The following is a 17,463-nucleotide window of genomic DNA, read 5'->3' as shown; positions in this document are numbered from 1 at the left end:
AGGTCCCCCGGGGCGTCCGGCCTGCCCCTCCCCAGCTCCTGGGCTGCCTGGCTATGGGCGGGGGGAGGCTCTACCCATTTGGGGAAACAGCACCAGGGCCAGTGAGCGGAGCCTCAGGAGGGCAGATCTCATTTCAGCCCCAAAGCATCTGTGGCCTTGGCATCTCCAGGTGGCCCCGTCCGCTCTCAAGGTTGATTTGCACGGAGCCCAAGGAATGGAAGTGGGGGTTTCATAGGGGACGTTTGGCCTTCCCTGTCCCTGGAGCCCCCGGGCAGACAGTGTGAGATCCCAGGGGGAGGGGATGGGCAGGGCAGAGGGTCCCCAGGGGGTACTCGGTGTCTGAGCCCCTCTGCCTCGGGGTCCCCGGCCCGGGGCCCATGTTCCCCTCTGGCTCCTGGGCTCCACGGGCCAGCTCCCCTCCCTGTCTCCTCCCCGACTGTCTGGCCTCAGGGGCCCAGACGCCGCAGTGGTCGCCAGCAGAGAGCCCGCGAAGGGGCCCACTGGACACTTCGCCTGGCTTTGGGGGCCCTGGACCCATTTCTAGAAAACCTGAGAACGTTGCCTCTGGTGGGCAGGGAGGGCGTCTCGGCCCCCGGGCACCCTCCTGTGCAGGACACACTGACCACTCGAGTGACGGGAGGCCGGCCGTTCCTGCCCAGCCACGGCGGCGCGCCGAGCGCCCGGGGGGGTGGGGGCCCGCGGCCCTGGGCCCGGCCTGACCCGCGCTTCCCCGCAGGCACGCCAGCCCCGCCGGCCTGCTGCTGACCGTGGTGGTGGCCCTCATCTACTCAGTCGCCGTGCTGTACGAGGAGTGAGTAGGCGCCGTCTCAGGCCGGGGCCGCCGTCCGCCGTCCGCGCGCCCTGCGCCGGCCCGGCCCCTCTCCCCCGGGCCTGTCCTGCGACGCAGGCCGCTGGCCGCGCCGGGCCGCCGTCAGAGTGGCGGGCGCAGGACGGCCCGGGGGCCGGGCGGGCAGCGCCAGAGCCTCCTGGCCCCGCACGGACCCCGCACCCCTCCGCCGCGGGTGGGGGCTGGGTGTCGGCGCCGAGCTCCCCGCCAGCGGACCGAGCCTCTCGCGCCCCGCAGGCCCTTCACCGCGGAGATCTACCGGCAGAAAGCCCCGCAGGCGCGCAGGAGGAGCTGACGGCGGCCGAGCGCGTGCCCTGGAGCGGAGAGCCGTGTCCGGCGCGGGCCGTCCGTGCCTGGGAAACGCGGCTGGGGGGCTGCGGGGCGCCGTCTGGCCCCAGAGCCCCCTGTCCTGCCGCCTACCGCGTCCTGACTGACCAATAAAGGCGCCTGGCCCCAGCCCCGCGTGGTCTCTGTCTGTCCAGGCCGGGGAGGGCAGGCTGGGGTCTGGGAGCGGTCCCTGAGCCGGGAGGCCTGCTGCCATCCACGCTGAACGCGGGGGCGGCCCCCACCCCTCGCTCAGCGCCCCGGGTGGGAGGCTGCGAGCCCCTCCCCCACTCCTCGGCTGAACCCGGCGTCTCCGATGGCTCTGCCGTTTCTCTCCGAATCCCTGGTGGAGCTCGCGTGGCCACAAGGAGCAGCCGTGGGGCCGTCCGGGGCCTGTTGCCGGGCCTGACCGCAGAGCTGTGGGGATAGGGCAGGGCCCTCGTTTTGACCTGGCCTCCCCTGCACAGCCCCTAGACCTCCAAGGGCACAGAGCTCGCCTTTCCTCCACTCAGGATGGGAGGCAGGTGCGCTCCCCGCCGTGCACCTGGCCTCCTAGCCTCAGCATCCTCCCCTGTGAAGTGGCTGCCGTAGCCATGCCGCCCTGAGCACCGGAGTGCGGGCAGTGCCGGCTGGGACCCACCCCTCGCCGTGGAGCTCCTCGAGGCTGCCCTTTGGTGTCCGGGATCCGGAGGTCTCAGGGCTCGAGGGCCACAGGAGGCATGGAGGCTGATGTTACCCAGTGTCTCTGCTCGCATACCTCCAGGGACAGGAAGCTCACCCCTCCACAGGCACTTCTGCACACACAGCCTTTGAGAACGTGCTGGCCCCCATGGCCTAAGCCATCCGTCTGTCAGGGCAAGACTGAGCACCTCCGGGCATCTGACTCTCAGGTCACGCAGCCGTGGGAGGTGGCCCCGGGGTGGGGTGGGTCTGCTGTGATGGGAACAGCCCATAGCTGAGGAAGAAACTGCCGGATAGCTGTGACCTCGGCTGAGGAAGCGAGGGCGGAGGGGAAAGCCAGCTCTGTTTGGCCCTGTCCTCTTCATCAGGTGGTGGCTGTGGACCAGGGTGACAAGGGACCCTCTGTGCAAGGAGCTGCTGGGGGGGGGGGGCCTGGGTGGCAGGCCAGCGCTCAGCATGTCCACACACCCCCCCATGGGGCCTGCCCGGTACTCCTCAGACACGACTTTCAAGAACCTTTTAAACCACTCTTTGCCAGCAGACCAGGCTGCAGCGGACACTTCCTGCCTTGGGGGCCAGCTGTCCGACCCCAGCCCACCCCCAACATTTGGTCAAATGGTTTAAGAGGTTCCCATTCCACTCTGAGCCAGAGCATTGCTGCATTGCCACAAAATGATACAGGCAGGGGCCCGAGCACAAAAAGCGAGATCACTGGTAACACCGTAAACCTGGACAACCTGGAACTAATGCAGCGGGGCGGGGGTGGGGCACACTTTGGGAAAAGAACGACCGGTGTGCTCAGGGCCTAATGACCTTGGCTGACTTGGGAGAACACGTCTTGGAACCCAGCATCTGTGGGCAGGGATGTGTGCAGGTGCCAGGAACCAAGGTTGAGAAGCCAGGCTAGGCGCAGTACCCGCCACTGTCAGCCGCTGGAAGGCACCAGGGAGTGAGGTCAGCCCAGCCTCAGCATCTGACCTGGGGTGGGAGAGGGAGGCTCTGACTCCAGGCTGGGTCCTGGCCCACTGACCTCCCCAGTGGGAGCCGTGTTCAAACCTGGGACCCTGCAGTGACTAGCTGTGGGCCCTGGGCAAGGCATGTCCCCTGCCTCAGTTTCTCCGTCTGTAAAATGGAGAGAGTGATCGTTCGCACCCTCGAGGCTGCCACGAGGAGGACTTAGGAACAGTGCCCGGCATGGAATAAATGCTCTCCTGGCCCCCGTGCAGAGGTTGTGAGGCTCTGCTGGAGTCCTGGTCACAGAGGGCTGGACGAGAAGCCCATGGGAGTCCAGAGGCGCTGTGCAAACAGCTAGGGGTGCAGGCTGGCACCCAGCACTGCCCAGAGCGCCAACCCATGTGGCTGGGTGGGTGGCACCAGCTAGCAGGCCTGGCTTTCGCCCGAACTGAGCCTCGCCTGTCCCCGTGGGGAGCAATGGCTTTTCTGTGAGCTCTGGGCTGGAGCTGGCCCGCGCCAGCAGCCTCCTCCCAGGGCTTTTGGCAGCAGCCCATGCCTGGTCACTAACCAACCTACTGCCCTCCTGGTCTGTCCTGTGGCCTCGTGGGTCATTTACTGTTGTTACTACCAGGGACACTGTTGGCAGGTTCTCAGCCAATCAGAGCCAGACTGCCCGTCTTCCAGGAGAGGAAGCCAAGGTCCAGAGACTGTGATGCCTACACAGCATTCAGGCTCACCCGGGCTTCGAGACCAGCTACCCCAACTATTGAATGGAAATGCTGGCCCGCAGGACGCCAAAGGCACAAAATGCTGTGGAAGAGGGAGGGGACGCTGGCTCGGCCTCCCTCAGGAAAGGCAAGCCTCTGGTCCTTCCAGTCCCCGACGGGAAGATGACAGGGACAGCCTCTGGCTGAAACCCCGGCGCGATCCACGCATCTCCGGCTGGGGGGAAGGAGCCGAGGCCTGTGGCAGCGCGCGGCGTCCGGCCGCCCTGGCTGCGCCCGCGCTGACCCCAGCCCTGAGCGCGGAGCTTGCGGGCTCCCGGCTCCGCCGGCGGGGCCTCTGCTGCGCTCTGGCGGCCGGAACGCGCGCTGGCGCGGCAGACAGGGCGCCAAGCCGGCCTGGGCGGCGAAGGGGCTGCGCCGGGCCGGTTCTCAGAGCTGCTGGGCAGACGCTCAGACTCCCGGGCGCGGCGCCTGGCACCGGGCAAACACCTGCCGTCACGCTGCCCAGTGTTGTTATTCTCCGGGGAACCTGCGTCCCAAAGTGTGTGCGCGTGTGAGTGCCGGGGGGCGGGAGCGGTCCTCGCCCCAAGTCGCAGGCGCAGCCGGGACTGCGCCTCCAACGCCCTTGCGGCTTCTCCGTAGCGCAGGGTCTGCGCGCCGGTAGCTGCAGGACCCTGGCCTGTTTGCTGCCCCAGCCCCGCAGGCGGGAGCGGGCAGCTTAGCTGCCTGCGGAGGCGGAGGGAGGGCGCGGTGGGAGCCGCCGGCCTGCGCACCGTGACGCGCAGAGGCTGGGCGGGCGCGGGGCGGGGCGCCTGGGCGGGCGGCATATAAGGGCAGCCGCTGAGCGCGGAGCACCAGAGCTTTTGTCCCGGAGCTAGAGCCCAGACGCAGCCGCAGCCCGAGCCCGAGCCGAACCGAGCCGCCCGGCTGCTCTGCCCCGCGCCCGCAGCCGCTGTCTGCTCGTCTCGCGGCCCCGCGCCCGCCCCCTCGGTCCTTCTGCTCAATGAAATTGGCTGCGATGATCAAGAAGATGTGCCCGAGCGACTCGGAGCTGAGTATCCCGGCCAAGAACTGCTATCGCATGGTGGTCCTCGGCTCGTCCAAGGTGGGCAAGACGGCCATCGTGTCGCGCTTCCTCACGGGCCGCTTCGAGGACGCCTACACACCCACCATCGAGGACTTCCACCGCAAGTTCTACTGCATCCGCGGCGAGATCTACCAGCTCGACATCCTCGACACGTCCGGCAACCACCCGTTCCCCGCCATGCGGCGCCTCTCCATCCTCACTGGTGAGCCCTGGCGGCCGGGCAGCGGGCGGGAGAGGGAGCGTGCCGCCGGAGTGCCGGGGACCCCTCGTCCCCGGGCGCCCGGGGTGGGCTTGAGGCGCGGTCCGCGCGCCCTGCGCGGCCGCCGGAGCCCCGGCGCCTGCCGACCCCGGTGTCAGCCCGCTTAAGTCGTCCGCTGGCAGCCGCCCTCACCCTCTCCTTTTCTGCTTTGTCCCCCGTAGGAGACGTGTTCATCCTGGTGTTCAGCCTGGACAACCGCGACTCCTTCGAGGAGGTGCAGAGGCTCAAGAGGCAGATCCTGGACACCAAGTCTTGCCTCAAGAACAAAACCAAGGAGAACGTGGACGTGCCCCTGGTCATCTGTGGCAACAAAGGGGACCGGGACTTCTACCGCGAAGTGGAGCAGCGCGAGATCGAGCAGCTGGTGGGCGCCGACCCCCAGCGCTGCGCCTACTTCGAGATCTCGGCCAAGAGGAACAGCAGCCTGGACCAGATGTTCCACGCGCTCTTCGCCATGGCCAACCTGCCGCGCGAGATGAGCCCGGACCTGCACCGCCGGGTGTCGGCTCAGCACTGCGAGGCGCTGCGTGGCAAGAGGCTGCGGCGAGCGGGGGGCGAGCGGGACGACGCCTTCGGCATCGTGGCGCCCTGGGCGCGCCGGCCGAGCGTGCACAGCGACCTCATGTACATCCGCGAGAAGGCCAGCGGCGGCGGCCAGGCCAAGGCCAAGGCCAAGGAGCGCTGCGTCATCAGCTAGGAGCCCCAGCCCCGCGCGGCCGCAGAACCTCAGGAGGCCCTCTCCTCAAAGAGTCAAGTGCCCGGGCCGTGCGCCCCGAGCCGCGTGTGTGCGCGCGCGCACATCTTCCTTCCCGGCGTCCCAGCCTGTGCACTGGGGAGACTCAGACGAACCGAGAAGGGCCCATCGTCTGCTCCGGAAGGAAAGAGAACTGGCCGAGACCGGACCGCCCCCACCTCCGATGCCCCGTTGGCGCCTGCCACCCCTACGTGCCCAGCAGAGGGTGAATCTGCCTCGTTTCTGACAAAGACCTAAGAATGGGGCGGGGACGGGAGTTAATCAGCCACCGTTGGGCTTTTAGAAGTGTGTGCTGCCTGCCGGAGGGCCAGGACACACGGGCCTTCTCTGCTGATTGGGGGTTGCCACGACAACTGGCCTGAAACCGAGGGCGGGGCCGGGTCCCAGGGAGTGACTTGTTTACATGAGTGTGCAACTACACAGAGCAGAACAGAAAACTTGCACTTTAGCGGTAGTTCTGGTGTCACGGTTGACGTGAACAAAATCTTACCTAGGTGTTTGTACTGTGTGTGTCTTTAAAGTTAATCTTGTTACTGGTTTTTAAATATAAAATAAAATAATTAAAAATGGAAAACCATGTCTCCAATGCTTTTAGAAACAGGTGGAAGGGGAGGGGGCGGAGGGGAAGGGCAGGTTTCTCCTTCTGTGGAATTAAGACTCCTCTTCCTCAGAGCGGGGAAAACAGCCCTGGTCTTCCGAAAACAGCTTCAGCCCTCCTGGGAGGAAAAGCTCCAGGTGACTGGAAGCCCTTCTACACGGGGTGCCACTCCGTAGAGACCCAGGGTCCTTCCTAGACACATCCCTCCAGCCGTTTACCTGCCTAGCTGCCTGTGGCCCAGCCCCGAGGGTCTCCGGGACCCACCAGCACCTCCTATACTCAGCACAGGCCCAGGGCAACACAACGTCACCAGGCCTGGACCTGCAGGTGGTTCGAGGGGTCCCTCGGGCCCTCCTTTGTGCAGGACCCTCGTCCTAGGTCAGCGCAGGCTCTGCCCTGTAGCCGCCTGGACCCGGCACAAGCAGCGGCCCCGACCCCCTGGCTCCAGGGAGTGCTCGCCCCCCACCCCCCAGGTAGGGTCCAGCACCCCGTCTCAGCAGCTGAGGGCACCCCCCACCCCAGGACCCAGCTCCCTCCGCCACGTGTAACTCTGCAAGCTTGAGGCGAGTGACACCGGTCAAGGCCCAAATTCTCCACCTGTGAAAGAGAACCTCTGCTTGGGGTTGCCGTGAGGGCCATGAGCGACGTCAGACACAGTGCCCGCCGTGCAGGACGTCAAGTACGGTGTCAGTGCTCTCGCAGGGGAGGGGTTTCAACTCTGCTCTGGCGGACCGATCCCCGCCAGGACTGGAGCCACGTCCACGAGGGGGAGCAGCCACCATGGGGGCTGACCACCGGCCGGCTGCACCCTGGACACGGATGCCGCTCCCGGGAGGGTCACCCCGTGTCCACGCGGGGCGAGCGGGTGCGGCCGTGTGTGCTGGGGGAGGGGCATGGGGCCGAGGTGCTCACAGTTCCGTCCCCTCTGAGCACAGTCGAGGTTCTCCTCTCAACCAGCCAAAGGGGACGACCTCCTGTGCGTTTCTCAGTACAAACCCAAGACATCCTGACAGCAGAGGAGCAGCTCTTTTAATCACAGTCTTGAAAAGTGTCACAAGTGACAACCCTGGAGCACAGGAGAGCCCCAAGAGGAGCCCGCGTCCGCCGCAGCCTCACGGGAAGGTCCAGCTGCCTGGTATTTCTGAGCTTCGCGTCCCATGGTGTTTGGTTAGAGCCTTAAAACCGGCCCACACGCTATGAAACTTCAAGAAAATAACTGATTCAGTTAATAGCCCGACGGTAGAGCTGGTCTCACAGGTGGCGTCCACTTCAACTCAGGGCCTGCTCCTCTGGCCAAGGCCACTAAAACTCGACCCCTCCCTTGCACACCTGACGGAGCCCCTGCTCAAAACCTGCTTTCCTGCCACCTGGCGGGCACCTGCTGAGCCCCTGACGCGGTCAGCACAGGTTATGAGCCCATTTCTAGATCTAAATGATACTCAGCCACGTCCCCCCACACCCTACAGAGGTGAGGGAAAGAGGTGCTCTCACCTCAGTCTGGTCACACAAACACAGCGTCCATCTGGGAGAAACCAGGGTGTTGATAAACACCTATGAACCAGGCCTTGGCCGCAGGACTACCAGGTCCAGCTCTCCCCACCCTGAGGGGCCATCAGAACCGTGGCTCAGAGCTACCCTTTTCTGAGTGAAAAAACACGTCATGACCACCTCTTTGCATGCAGTGACGAGGCCAGAGGGGAAATCGTTGTTAAACCACGAACAGGACTCTGAAAAGCTGGAAAAGGGGCTCTGTTCACCTGGAGACCATGGCCGGTGAGACCATGCAGTCTGAGGTGGTCTGGCCATTCTTGGGCATTAAATGGCTGAACAAGCTGACTAAAGGTGACAGGGGACAAAGGAGCAAGAGTTGTCTGCGCACACCTGGCTGGCACAGACCCTGGAGGTGGGGTCACCTGGCAGCGCCCCAGGGTGACACCCACGAACAGTTACACCCACGCCGCAAACACAGAAGGAAACAATTATTCCAGGGCAAAAAGCCACCCTGCAGTCTTGCGAAACCTGCCGTTCTCCCGAGGCCTGTTTCTACCTTAAACCCTCGCCACGTGCGCGCAGGCCTAACCGTCCAGTGAATTCTACACGCACTGCTGTTCACTGAACACCGGGTACCGGGCACACCCACCGTCTGGAGCGGGGTGGGGGGGGGGGGCAGAGGGCAGCAGCCTCCCCACTGTGGCCTGGGATCCGCCAGCCCAGCCTGAAGGTCCAGCCGCTGCCGCTCCCCAGAGGCAGGGGCAAGGCCCCACCCCCGGCCCCAGGAAGCCTTGCTCCTTCGGGCAACAGGCATGCAGCTGCTACGCGTCTGGACTGTGGGGACAGCACACAGGACGCCTGGGGAGGCCGGTCACGCAGGGCTCTGCCGTCAGGGCCACGCTCAGCGAAGCAGGCCGCACCCGCGCCCCCTCCTGCGGAACTGGGAGACAGGAGCCCGTCCCCGCCCCCCGGTCCCGGAGCCGGTGCGGCTACTCCTTGGGGATCTCGAACATGCACAGGCTCTTGTACTTCTGCAGGAGCTCGCTCTTGGTGCGGACCTGCTCGCGCAGGTGGTGCAGCTGCTGCTGCTGCTGCTCGGGGCTCAGGTGGATGCCGGGCAGGGCGCGGACCACCTTGCGCATCTCCTGGAACTTGGTCTTGAGGGCGTTCAGGTCCTGGTGGACGTCAGGGCTGTCCTTGTCCATGCTGCGGGGGCAGAGGGCAGGGTTAGCGCCAGCGGCCCGGACGGCTCCCTCCTCACACCCCACATGACAACGCACGCCTGTGGCCGCGGCCCCCACTGGGCTGTGTGCGGGGACGGGGCGGATCCCTGCTCCTGCGGCCAGAGCACAGGCGGCAGCCCCCACCCCTGCTCACCGGACAGACGCCGAGCCCTGCCCCAGAGCTGCCTCCCCAGCCCAGGCTGCAGGCACAGAGACACCATGTGCTGAAAGAGAGAACGCCTGGGAAATAAGTTCCTAAGTGTCTGTTCAATGAGTGAAAAACCATTATCAGTATCGGGTGACAAACGGCAAGTATAACTTGCTGAAATACCACATTTCTTCTAAGCTGAGACGTTCCAGGCCAATCAGGAGACTCTCGAAGAGCAAGAGAGAATTTCAGCTCATGTTCTGATGCTTGAACCCGTCACCATACGGTCTGATTTCCACAGAGCTACTCATCACTTCTCAACAGCTACAAGCTACTGGAAGATCCTCCGCAGGTTCGCGCGCTTCCAGCTCACGCATGGAAAGCCTCGCCTCCGGTCGCGCTCACTTTAAAGGCGGGAGCATGCCCTTCGCCTCACAGCTGTTATCAGCTGCCCAGGGATCCACTCTCCCCGGCACGACCGAAATAACAGCAGACGAGAACAAAACCCTTCACCTAAGATCAAAGAAACGGCCTATCAGTTGCTCCTGTACATTTTTTAAAAGTTAGTAAATGGATGGATGAGCTTTTGAAAACAGGCAGTTGAGAATGAAATCTAAAAGCGGACTCACAGGCTGTATTAAAAGCCACCCACTGAGGCGTGAGAGGGGAAACTGTCAATGATCATTTATTTCTTTTAATAAATGTTCATCCCTGAAGGGAAATTTCAACCCAGATGGTGCTAATTCATGTTTGTTATTAATCATTTCTCGGCTTACGCAGACAGAATATCCATCCTTCCTGGTGATCTGCCGGTCACGGCTCACTCCTGACAAATGGGATGCACCAGGGCCTGCTCACTATGTATCAACAGTTCGGAAGCGAGATCTGCAGAACCAAGAGTTTATTCTAGGGAACAAATGTCCAGGCAAGCATCTCCTGTTGTCGCCGGAGGCCCTCGGTTCACACACACCATCAGTGGCACCCCTCACCCCAGCTTCGAGGAAGCATCTCAGATTCCAATTCTTTTGTGTCTCAGCTCAGATCTACAACCCTGGACGCACACCATCTGGACTTCTTTTTTTTTTTAATTTTTTAGGCACACGGGCTTAGTTGCTCCGCGGCATGTGGGATCTTCCCGGAGCTGGGATCGAACCTGTGACCTCTGCATTGGCAGGCGGATTCTTAACCACTGCGCCACCTAGGAAGCCCCCATCTGGGCTTCTGAAATCATTCCACTTGGATGGCATATGTGCTGACACACTTACGAAGTTAAGTCCTAAGGAGTTTTGAAATTAAAATACAGTTTTAAGAAAACTGGTTCACTTCACATAAGTCTGTAAGGACAAGGCATAAACAAACAATATACATAAAAGAAAACTTTGGTAAACAAGGTCCTCCTGCGTGGCACAGGGAACTATAGTCAATGTCCTGGGATAAACCATCATGGGAAAGAACGTGATAAGAACATACTGTGTATACCTGACTCCTGTGGCTGTGCAGCAGAAACCAGCACAGCACTGCAAATCAACCGCCCGGCCCAGGCTCCGTGCTCTCTGCCCAGAGAGAACCCCTCCAAACATCCCTATCTGGGTGCTTGGCCTTTTCACTGGGATTTGGCTGAAGGACAGGACCGTGAAGGGCAGGGCGGCTGCAGGCGGCTGTGGGGTCACCTCCTGGCCGTCAGGACCCAAGGCTGGGCCGCAGCTGGCGGCGGGCCGGGCGGAAGGGAGCCAGCCGACGTGGGAAGAGGCCCTGCGGGCTCGGGGTCCTGCTGATGGGCCTCAATGACTCCCGGGCTGGCTCCAGCCCACGCCCCGCGTGAATGTGAAGGCCAACCGAGTGTGCAGCCCCCGACCCGCCTCTGCAGGGTCCAACACACCTGGCAGGGACCTGCAAAGGGTTAAGTACCAGGTGACAGGCATTTTCACTAAGTGAGACCAGCCTGACAACTGCGGGTTTACATTCCAGCCCCACCAAACCCACAGTGGACCCCCACAAGTCACAGCTGTTTCCCGGCGTCCTGTCCCCGCCCATGCTCTTCTGCCCGGTCCGCCTCCCCTCCCTTTCATAATTTTAGACACATCACTGGCAGCGCCCCTCAACGAGCCTTCTTCTGCCCCCAGCTTCACCAGGCCTCCTCCCCATCACCGCCCTGACCCTCAGTAGCCTAGCAACTCAAATACACGCTGAGACACAGTATTTAAAATCAGTTCCCGGCCTTTCCTCACACTCACAGCACCTCCCTTCTGGCTACACACACTGAGGTTCCACTCTTCCGTTCTGTCCTGTCCCTTTTACTCAGGGTTTTCTTCACGTGCTTAGTGGCCTTGGCTGTCCAGTCGTATATTTAAGAGTAAAACACTACTAGGGTTACTTGTATAATATACTGCTTCCACCATGCTGAGTGAAAAAAACAAAAGATGTGACCTTACAATAAAGAAAACGCTGATTATTACAGTTTGGATCAGACAGGGAGGGGGAAGCTGAAGGTGACAGAAAACCTGACGACTTCATGCTCCACGAGGTAAGAGGGGGCTGTTAATAAACACTGGAGGATGTTAAAACCGAAGCAGTGAAACCCTAAAAGGCGAGGTGGAAACTCTGACTATGAGTGACGTTCTACTTTCTGAGGATGAACTAGGCTCAGTGTCTGTGGGGTGTCAGGGTCACACACCCAGGAGAGTCTGTCTTCTTTGGCTGCCAGTCTAGGAGCCGGAGGTGGGGGGTGGAGGGGGTGAAGGCTGGGGCTTGGTCTCAATGTCTAGCCTGTGGACCTGCTCTCAGCGCCTCTTCTCAGGATGGCTCCCTTCCCCCAGTTCCTGCAATGCGCCTGGTGTCCCCCAGTCCAGACACTCTCTGGCTAACTCTTTCCTAAAAACAAATCTTGGGAAAGTGCAAGCCTTTAACTGTCTGCTGAGATGGAAGGGTCGTCCCTGTACGTTTGGACTGGGGAGAGGACTGAGGGGATCTGCTTCTAAACAGACTTGCCGGTAATCCTGTTCTTAGTGCCCCCTCACATCTTCACCAGGGGTCCCTGGCAGTGCCATCTCCTGAGATCCGGGGGTAGGCCACGGCCAAAGGCAGCTGCTCCTGGCTGCTTCCTGGGGTTGGGTGGTGGACTGGCCCTTGCCATCGCTTTGTAGCAATGATGTCCTCTCCTGTCCTTTTTGGTTTTATACTTCAAGTCCACTCGTCACTGTCCTTTCAGAGGGAACAGAGACAAGCACGTGTGACCGACACGCCATCTGTCACAGGAGGATGCCCCTGGGGACACCTCACAACAACCTTATGATTTAAGTATTATTAGTCTCAATTCACACGAGAAAAAGAACTGGAGCTATTTGACCAGAGTCACCCAGTCAGTTCATGATAAAGCTATCAAAGAAGCATCTGCGGTTCATTATTCTTCTTCCCATATTAGAGATAAGAAAGTTAAGGCCTAGAAAGGCTATGCATTTAGTAAGACCACTAGGCAAGCAAGTGTCAGGATGCAGATCTGATTCAAGACTCTCTGACTCGAAGTCCATGCTCTCTCGCGTGTATGTTACTGCTCCATCTTTAAGGCCAGCCCACCCCAACTGCTCCATCAGGGTGCAAGAATACACTCTGAGAATGTGTACACACTGAGAATGTGTTTCCATTTTCCCATATTTCTCCTAAAACCAGAGCAAGCATATTTGGGTCGATCTGGACAAGGCTTTAAAATCGAGCATTGCCCCGGGACTGCAGGGTCTGCACTTTGTTTGTGTTTGCTCTGTCACCGCCGCCTGGAGGTGCCACTTGCTGATCACAGGCGCGTGGGAACTGAACAGAGTCTGCCTCACCCGATAAACAGCATGTTCACACCACGTGGAGCCAGGTGAAGTCAAGGTCTTTGGTGAGAACCAAGGCTCTGCAGTTGTTGGTAAGCGGTGAAAGCCGTAGGTCATCCCCTGGCAAGTGCATCTAACGCCCCAAACTCAAAACCAGCTGGGTGGGTAACAACGCTTTCCTGCTGTGAGTAGCAACTCCATTTCAGCAAAGGCTGCAAGCGCATGCCGGGGTCCACGTGCCTGTTACTGCAAAAGTAACTTTGTTGTAATCTACTTCCTTTGGTTTTTAATGGCTGAATAAAAATTTTAAGCCCGGGGTTTACACTTTGTTATCATGTGGACATAAATAACCGTGAAAAATAATTTGGACAAATGTGGGGATTGGGAGATTTCGGCTGTGCGTGTTTGTGTGTTTTTCTTCTAAGGGTCAGTTGGAAAAGTCAGGGAACCTGAAGACTGGCCACAAGGAGAGAATCACGGCGTGGCACCTTGTTAGGTTCCTGTGATGTTCCTTCCGTCGCCCCTATAACGTCTCTGCATTGTGGGCTGTTCCCGCTCAGGACGTCTTCCCCTCTAACTGGTGAGCGACGCGGGGGTGAGAAGTCCGCGCTTTCACGAGTACGCCCCACAGCACTCAGCCGTGAGCCTCGCACGCGAGGGGATCCGTACCTGTTGGATCTACTGGAAAAGACGCCGAAGTGAGTTTCACAGCCCTGACTGCAGGTGAGGAAACAGGCTCAGAGACGCCTGGCTGGCTGCAGACCACGAGGCTGCCCACGAGCGGCCCGGCCGCAGCGGGGTCAGAGACGGCGACGGCCGAGGCCGCTCCCCTCCCGGGGCGCCCGCGGAGCTCGGACACGCGACGGGCTGGCCCCCGGGCCCTTACCATTTGATGATGTTGTGAACCAGGGGCAGGAAGGAGCAGTTCTCCTCCGTCTTCACGCCGGCGGGGGACGGAGGCCTCGGCGGCGGCTGCGTCTGCGGCGCGGACACCGGCGGCGGCGGCTGCGGCGGCGGCGGCTTCGTCTCGGGCAGCGGCGGCTCGGCGGGCGGCGGCAGCGCATCCTCGGCCTGCCGGCCGGCGGCCACCCCCACAGACGCCATGGCTCCCGGGACACCGGCGGCCGGTCGACGGGGCGGACGCCTCAGCGCGCCGGAAGTGTCGCGGACTCTACGTCACCACCGTGCGCCGCGGGGGCGGGCCCTGGAGGAAGGCGGTGCGGTCGCGCGCCAGGGAGAGGGGCGGGGCCGGGATGCGGGGCGGGGCGGGGCGGTCGTTACTAGGCAACAGGCGGCTGGCAGGTCCCGGGTGGCCTGGATTTGGTTGTGCTAAATTTTTCGTGTCAGAAATAGCAGATGTACTTCAGGAATAGCATCTTATTTCTATTCACGTAACAAAGAGGGTCCAAAAGCAACCAGTACAGGAAGACGGGATAAATAACGCCTCGTGAAGAGTGGACCGCACCTGCGCGGCGCCTGCAGGGGTCAGGCCCCGGGCCCGCGGGCGTGGAGAACCCGAGGGGGGGACCCACGGCTCCCACCCGCGCCGCAGCCTCCAGGGCAGAGGCCCTGCGCCCGCCCCAGGGTCGCAGACCCGAAGACACTGCGAGGGGCTAACAACTGAGCGCAGCGCGTCTTCTGGCTGACACACGCGGTGCTAACTGGGGGGGAGGGGGGGGCAGGGCAGGGGAGGCTCTCTCGACGTCAGCACGAGTGGGGATGGCCAAGGGGCTGAGTGCCAGGAATAAACATCATATCTGCGGGGGAAGTCAACGACAGGTCCTCTGTGGCCGGCTCGGTAAGCCGCTAGGTCTCAGAGTGCTCACCTCCAAGGTCTTCTTTAGTTCAGGGTGATGGCAGAGCCTAAACTAGCTTCCAACTTCGGACACGTGGCTCCCTCCCAAGGTGTCCTTTGCATGAGCGCTCACTCCCTGGGATCTCGGCCACAGCAGGTTTGTGGCTATGTTCCTCAAAGCGAGCCCCCTCCCCGAGCCGCGATGTGGGGCCGCGTGACACATTTCTGGGCGATGGGGACACGCATCCTAAGCTTGGCTAGGAAAGCCCCGCCCTTCCTCAGCGGCTCTGGAGAGGCAAGGGGTCCACCGTGGGCGGCAAGACAAGCAGCAGCCCTGAAGAGCAGGGGCCGGTCCCAAGGGAGCAGCGGAGCCGGTGTTTTCAGGTGCATCTGGAGGGTCAGCGGAGGCGGGTCCAGGGAGGCGGGGAGGCCGGAGGCTGTGCACCCTACAGGGAGAGCACAGGGACGGGGAGGCCTGCTTACCAAGGGCCTCTCCCTGCAGGGGCATCTTCAGGGGTCCTGGTGGAGAAGGAGGGACAGGACCAGATGGGCTTGAAGAGGCTGTACACCCTTGGAGTCCTCTGGGCAGATGGTGATGGTATAATAATGTAATTACCACAACTACTGTGGATCAAAAGTAGGTACAAGGAACAGAGCACAATCACCTCAGTTAATCCACAAAAAAGCTCTAGAAGGTAGATGTTAGTGTCTCCATCTCATAGATGGTTAAGATTCTGGCCCCGGGGTCACACAGGTGCCTGACACCAAGCCTGTGGTCTTAACCAACACACTGGGGACCTCAGGTCCCTACCAGCTCTGTGACTTTATGATCTAAAATGTTAAAGTGAGGTTTTTATTCAGAATCAGAAAAGAATCCAAAGTTTATCAACCATCTCCCCATGGAAATCGCACATCATCTTTCCCTCCCGGCGTGTTTATAGCTTCATTACAAGCTCCGACTTTATCACTGGCAGAATAATGAGGCCGTCTCTTTTTAAAAAAAAGAAAAAGCCGCTTCAGATATAAATAGATGTGGCTAAAGAAAACAAATTGAAAAGGTAGGGAGCAGGGATAAGTAGGGTGCGTTGACAGTTTGCCCTAAAAATAGTTAATATAATTAGTGGTAAAGAGTAAAGCTGACCTCATAACATTGCAGGCGGATGTCAGAAAAATACTGCCTGTGCTTGTTTCATTAAAGCTGAAATTACCACAAATGTGTGTTTGCTCAGAACTGCTCTGTTAATTAAAAGTAAACAAAACAAAACAAAACAAAAAAACCCAGAAGCCCCACTTGTATGTGAGGACTATGTGGTGTGGATGTCCCTGAGTAAAGAAGCTCCCTGCTCGCTGAGGTCCTGGCTCTCTCTGCTTCTCGTGGGCCCCTGCAGGCCAGCTGGTGGCCAGGCCAGGTCCCACTTAGCCTGTCTGAAGCTGCGTAACTTTGGACTGCACAACCTCCTTTGTGTGGCCCTACAACTTCCCAGGAAGACTGCATGGGTTATTACACATAAATCACCTAGAGGAGTCCCCGGGAACCGTAACAATCACGTCTTACTTTCCAGACTTAGGGCTTCCTCCTTCATTGAGTAACAAAACCTGACTTAGGGTACTTCAGAGGAGTGAGCTGGATCAGGGCCTCCAACAGGAGCAGGAGGCAAGCTGCTGTGTCGTGTTCAGTTTTCTAGTAGCCACACACAAAAAGCAAAAGAAACAGGCGGGGTTAACTTCAGTGATACATTTTACTTAACTCATGTGTCTAAAATGTTACCATTTCCACACATAATCAATACTAAAAGTGATTTAAAGACGTATTTTACTGTTTTTTATTGTCTTTGAAATCTACTCTCTATTTTACACACGTGGCACCTCTCAGCTGGCATAGCCACGTTTCAGTTGCTTGAGAGCTGCATGCGGCCACACGTGGCCAGCGCCTTGGGAGGCTGCCACATCTCACCCCCGACAGACCACAATCAGAAGGAAATGCAGTATATTGCTACTTATATAAATATGTGCAATGTGAAAAATAATACTCTGTATCATCCGTAGGGACAAGACATACGTGTAAAAGTGTTTTAAAAGGCACTGAAGGGTGCACCTCATGCTCACGGGACAGGCACTGCAGCTTCCTATGGGGTGTTATATTTCTCTTATAGATTATAAGGAAAACTATGGACGATTGCCAAGTATGGGAGGGGTCCCTTAGAACCCAGGCTCTGCTGTGTGAGTTCGGACAAGCCATTTATCCTTCCTGTGCCTCGGTTTCCTCATCTGCAAAATGGAAGCATAACAGCACCTAACAGGTGTTAGGGTCACAGGAGTTATTGTGTGCAGAGGACTTCAAACAGTGCCTGACTCACAGGAAGCACCACTGAAGCTTCAGCTTCTACCGCTATTGTTCTATTAAATTTCCCAGAAAAAAAGAAAAAAACCTCACGATTACTCTTCCTGAAACAAACTGTTACTACAAGAACACACTTAAGAACCAGGCTGCATCCAAGCCTTGAACCTTCTGATTCTCTAAGTGGACCTACTGACACAGCTATGAATGTGCTCGTGACACATGTCTGCTGCGTGAAGTCCCCAAATAGTCATTTCTCTGTCAGACACACGGCATGGGGATTGGTAAACCGATCATGTCATTGAATGACGGGAGCTTTTTCTTCAAAGCTATATTCTTGCATCTGATTCATCCTTTTCTTTCATTAACTGGAACCTCAGGCGGGTTGGAAAAGGTACATGATACTTTGATTTTTGTGAATTAAAAA

General features: G+C 59.5%; 3 protein-coding genes across 8 annotated transcripts in view; 2 read left to right on the top strand and 1 right to left on the bottom strand.

Moving 5' to 3' along the window:
- Positions 1 to 1,303, top strand: part of PEMT (phosphatidylethanolamine N-methyltransferase) — a 38,179-nt gene extending 36,876 nt beyond the window's left edge. Inside the window, exons 6-7 of the mRNA XM_057713769.1 lie at positions 737 to 811; positions 1,085 to 1,303. Coding sequence (XP_057569752.1) covers positions 737 to 811; positions 1,085 to 1,142 — 133 coding nt within the window. The 3' untranslated portion in view covers positions 1,143 to 1,303. The remainder of the gene's footprint in view (positions 1 to 736; positions 812 to 1,084) is intronic.
- Positions 1,304 to 4,429: 3,126 nt separating this feature from the next.
- Positions 4,430 to 5,574, top strand: RASD1 (ras related dexamethasone induced 1). The gene is made up of 2 exons (XM_057716434.1): positions 4,430 to 4,820; positions 5,039 to 5,574. The coding sequence occupies exons 1-2, from the start codon at positions 4,535 to 4,537 to the stop codon at positions 5,572 to 5,574; spliced, it is 822 nt and encodes a 273-aa protein (XP_057572417.1). The 5' UTR covers positions 4,430 to 4,534.
- A 1,668-nt stretch (positions 5,575 to 7,242) lies between these two features.
- On the bottom strand, positions 7,243 to 14,057 carry MED9 (mediator complex subunit 9). 6 transcript variants are annotated; one of them, XR_009050091.1, is made up of 4 exons: positions 13,790 to 14,057; positions 13,392 to 13,584; positions 12,916 to 13,149; positions 8,940 to 12,292 (listed from the first exon to the last, which is right to left on the bottom strand). XR_009050091.1 is itself a non-coding variant. In XM_057716982.1 (3 exons), exons 1-3 carry the CDS (start codon positions 14,005 to 14,007, stop codon positions 8,906 to 8,908), a joined length of 432 nt encoding a protein of 143 aa, XP_057572965.1. In that variant the 5' UTR covers positions 14,008 to 14,057; the 3' UTR covers positions 8,774 to 8,905. The 6 variants fall into 6 exon arrangements, 4 of the variants coding, with proteins under 4 accessions (XP_057572963.1, XP_057572965.1, XP_057572964.1 ...); XR_009050092.1 differs by having other exon boundaries at positions 12,269 to 12,287; XM_057716982.1 differs by lacking the exons at positions 8,940 to 12,292; positions 12,916 to 13,149 and adding an exon at positions 8,774 to 8,926.
- Positions 14,058 to 17,463: the final 3,406 nt, after the last annotated feature.

This window comes from Hippopotamus amphibius, chromosome 17, assembly GCF_030028045.1.
Source record: "Hippopotamus amphibius kiboko isolate mHipAmp2 chromosome 17, mHipAmp2.hap2, whole genome shotgun sequence".
Lineage (NCBI taxonomy): Eukaryota > Metazoa > Chordata > Mammalia > Artiodactyla > Hippopotamidae > Hippopotamus > Hippopotamus amphibius.
This window is presented reverse-complemented; position numbering and strand designations above follow the sequence as displayed.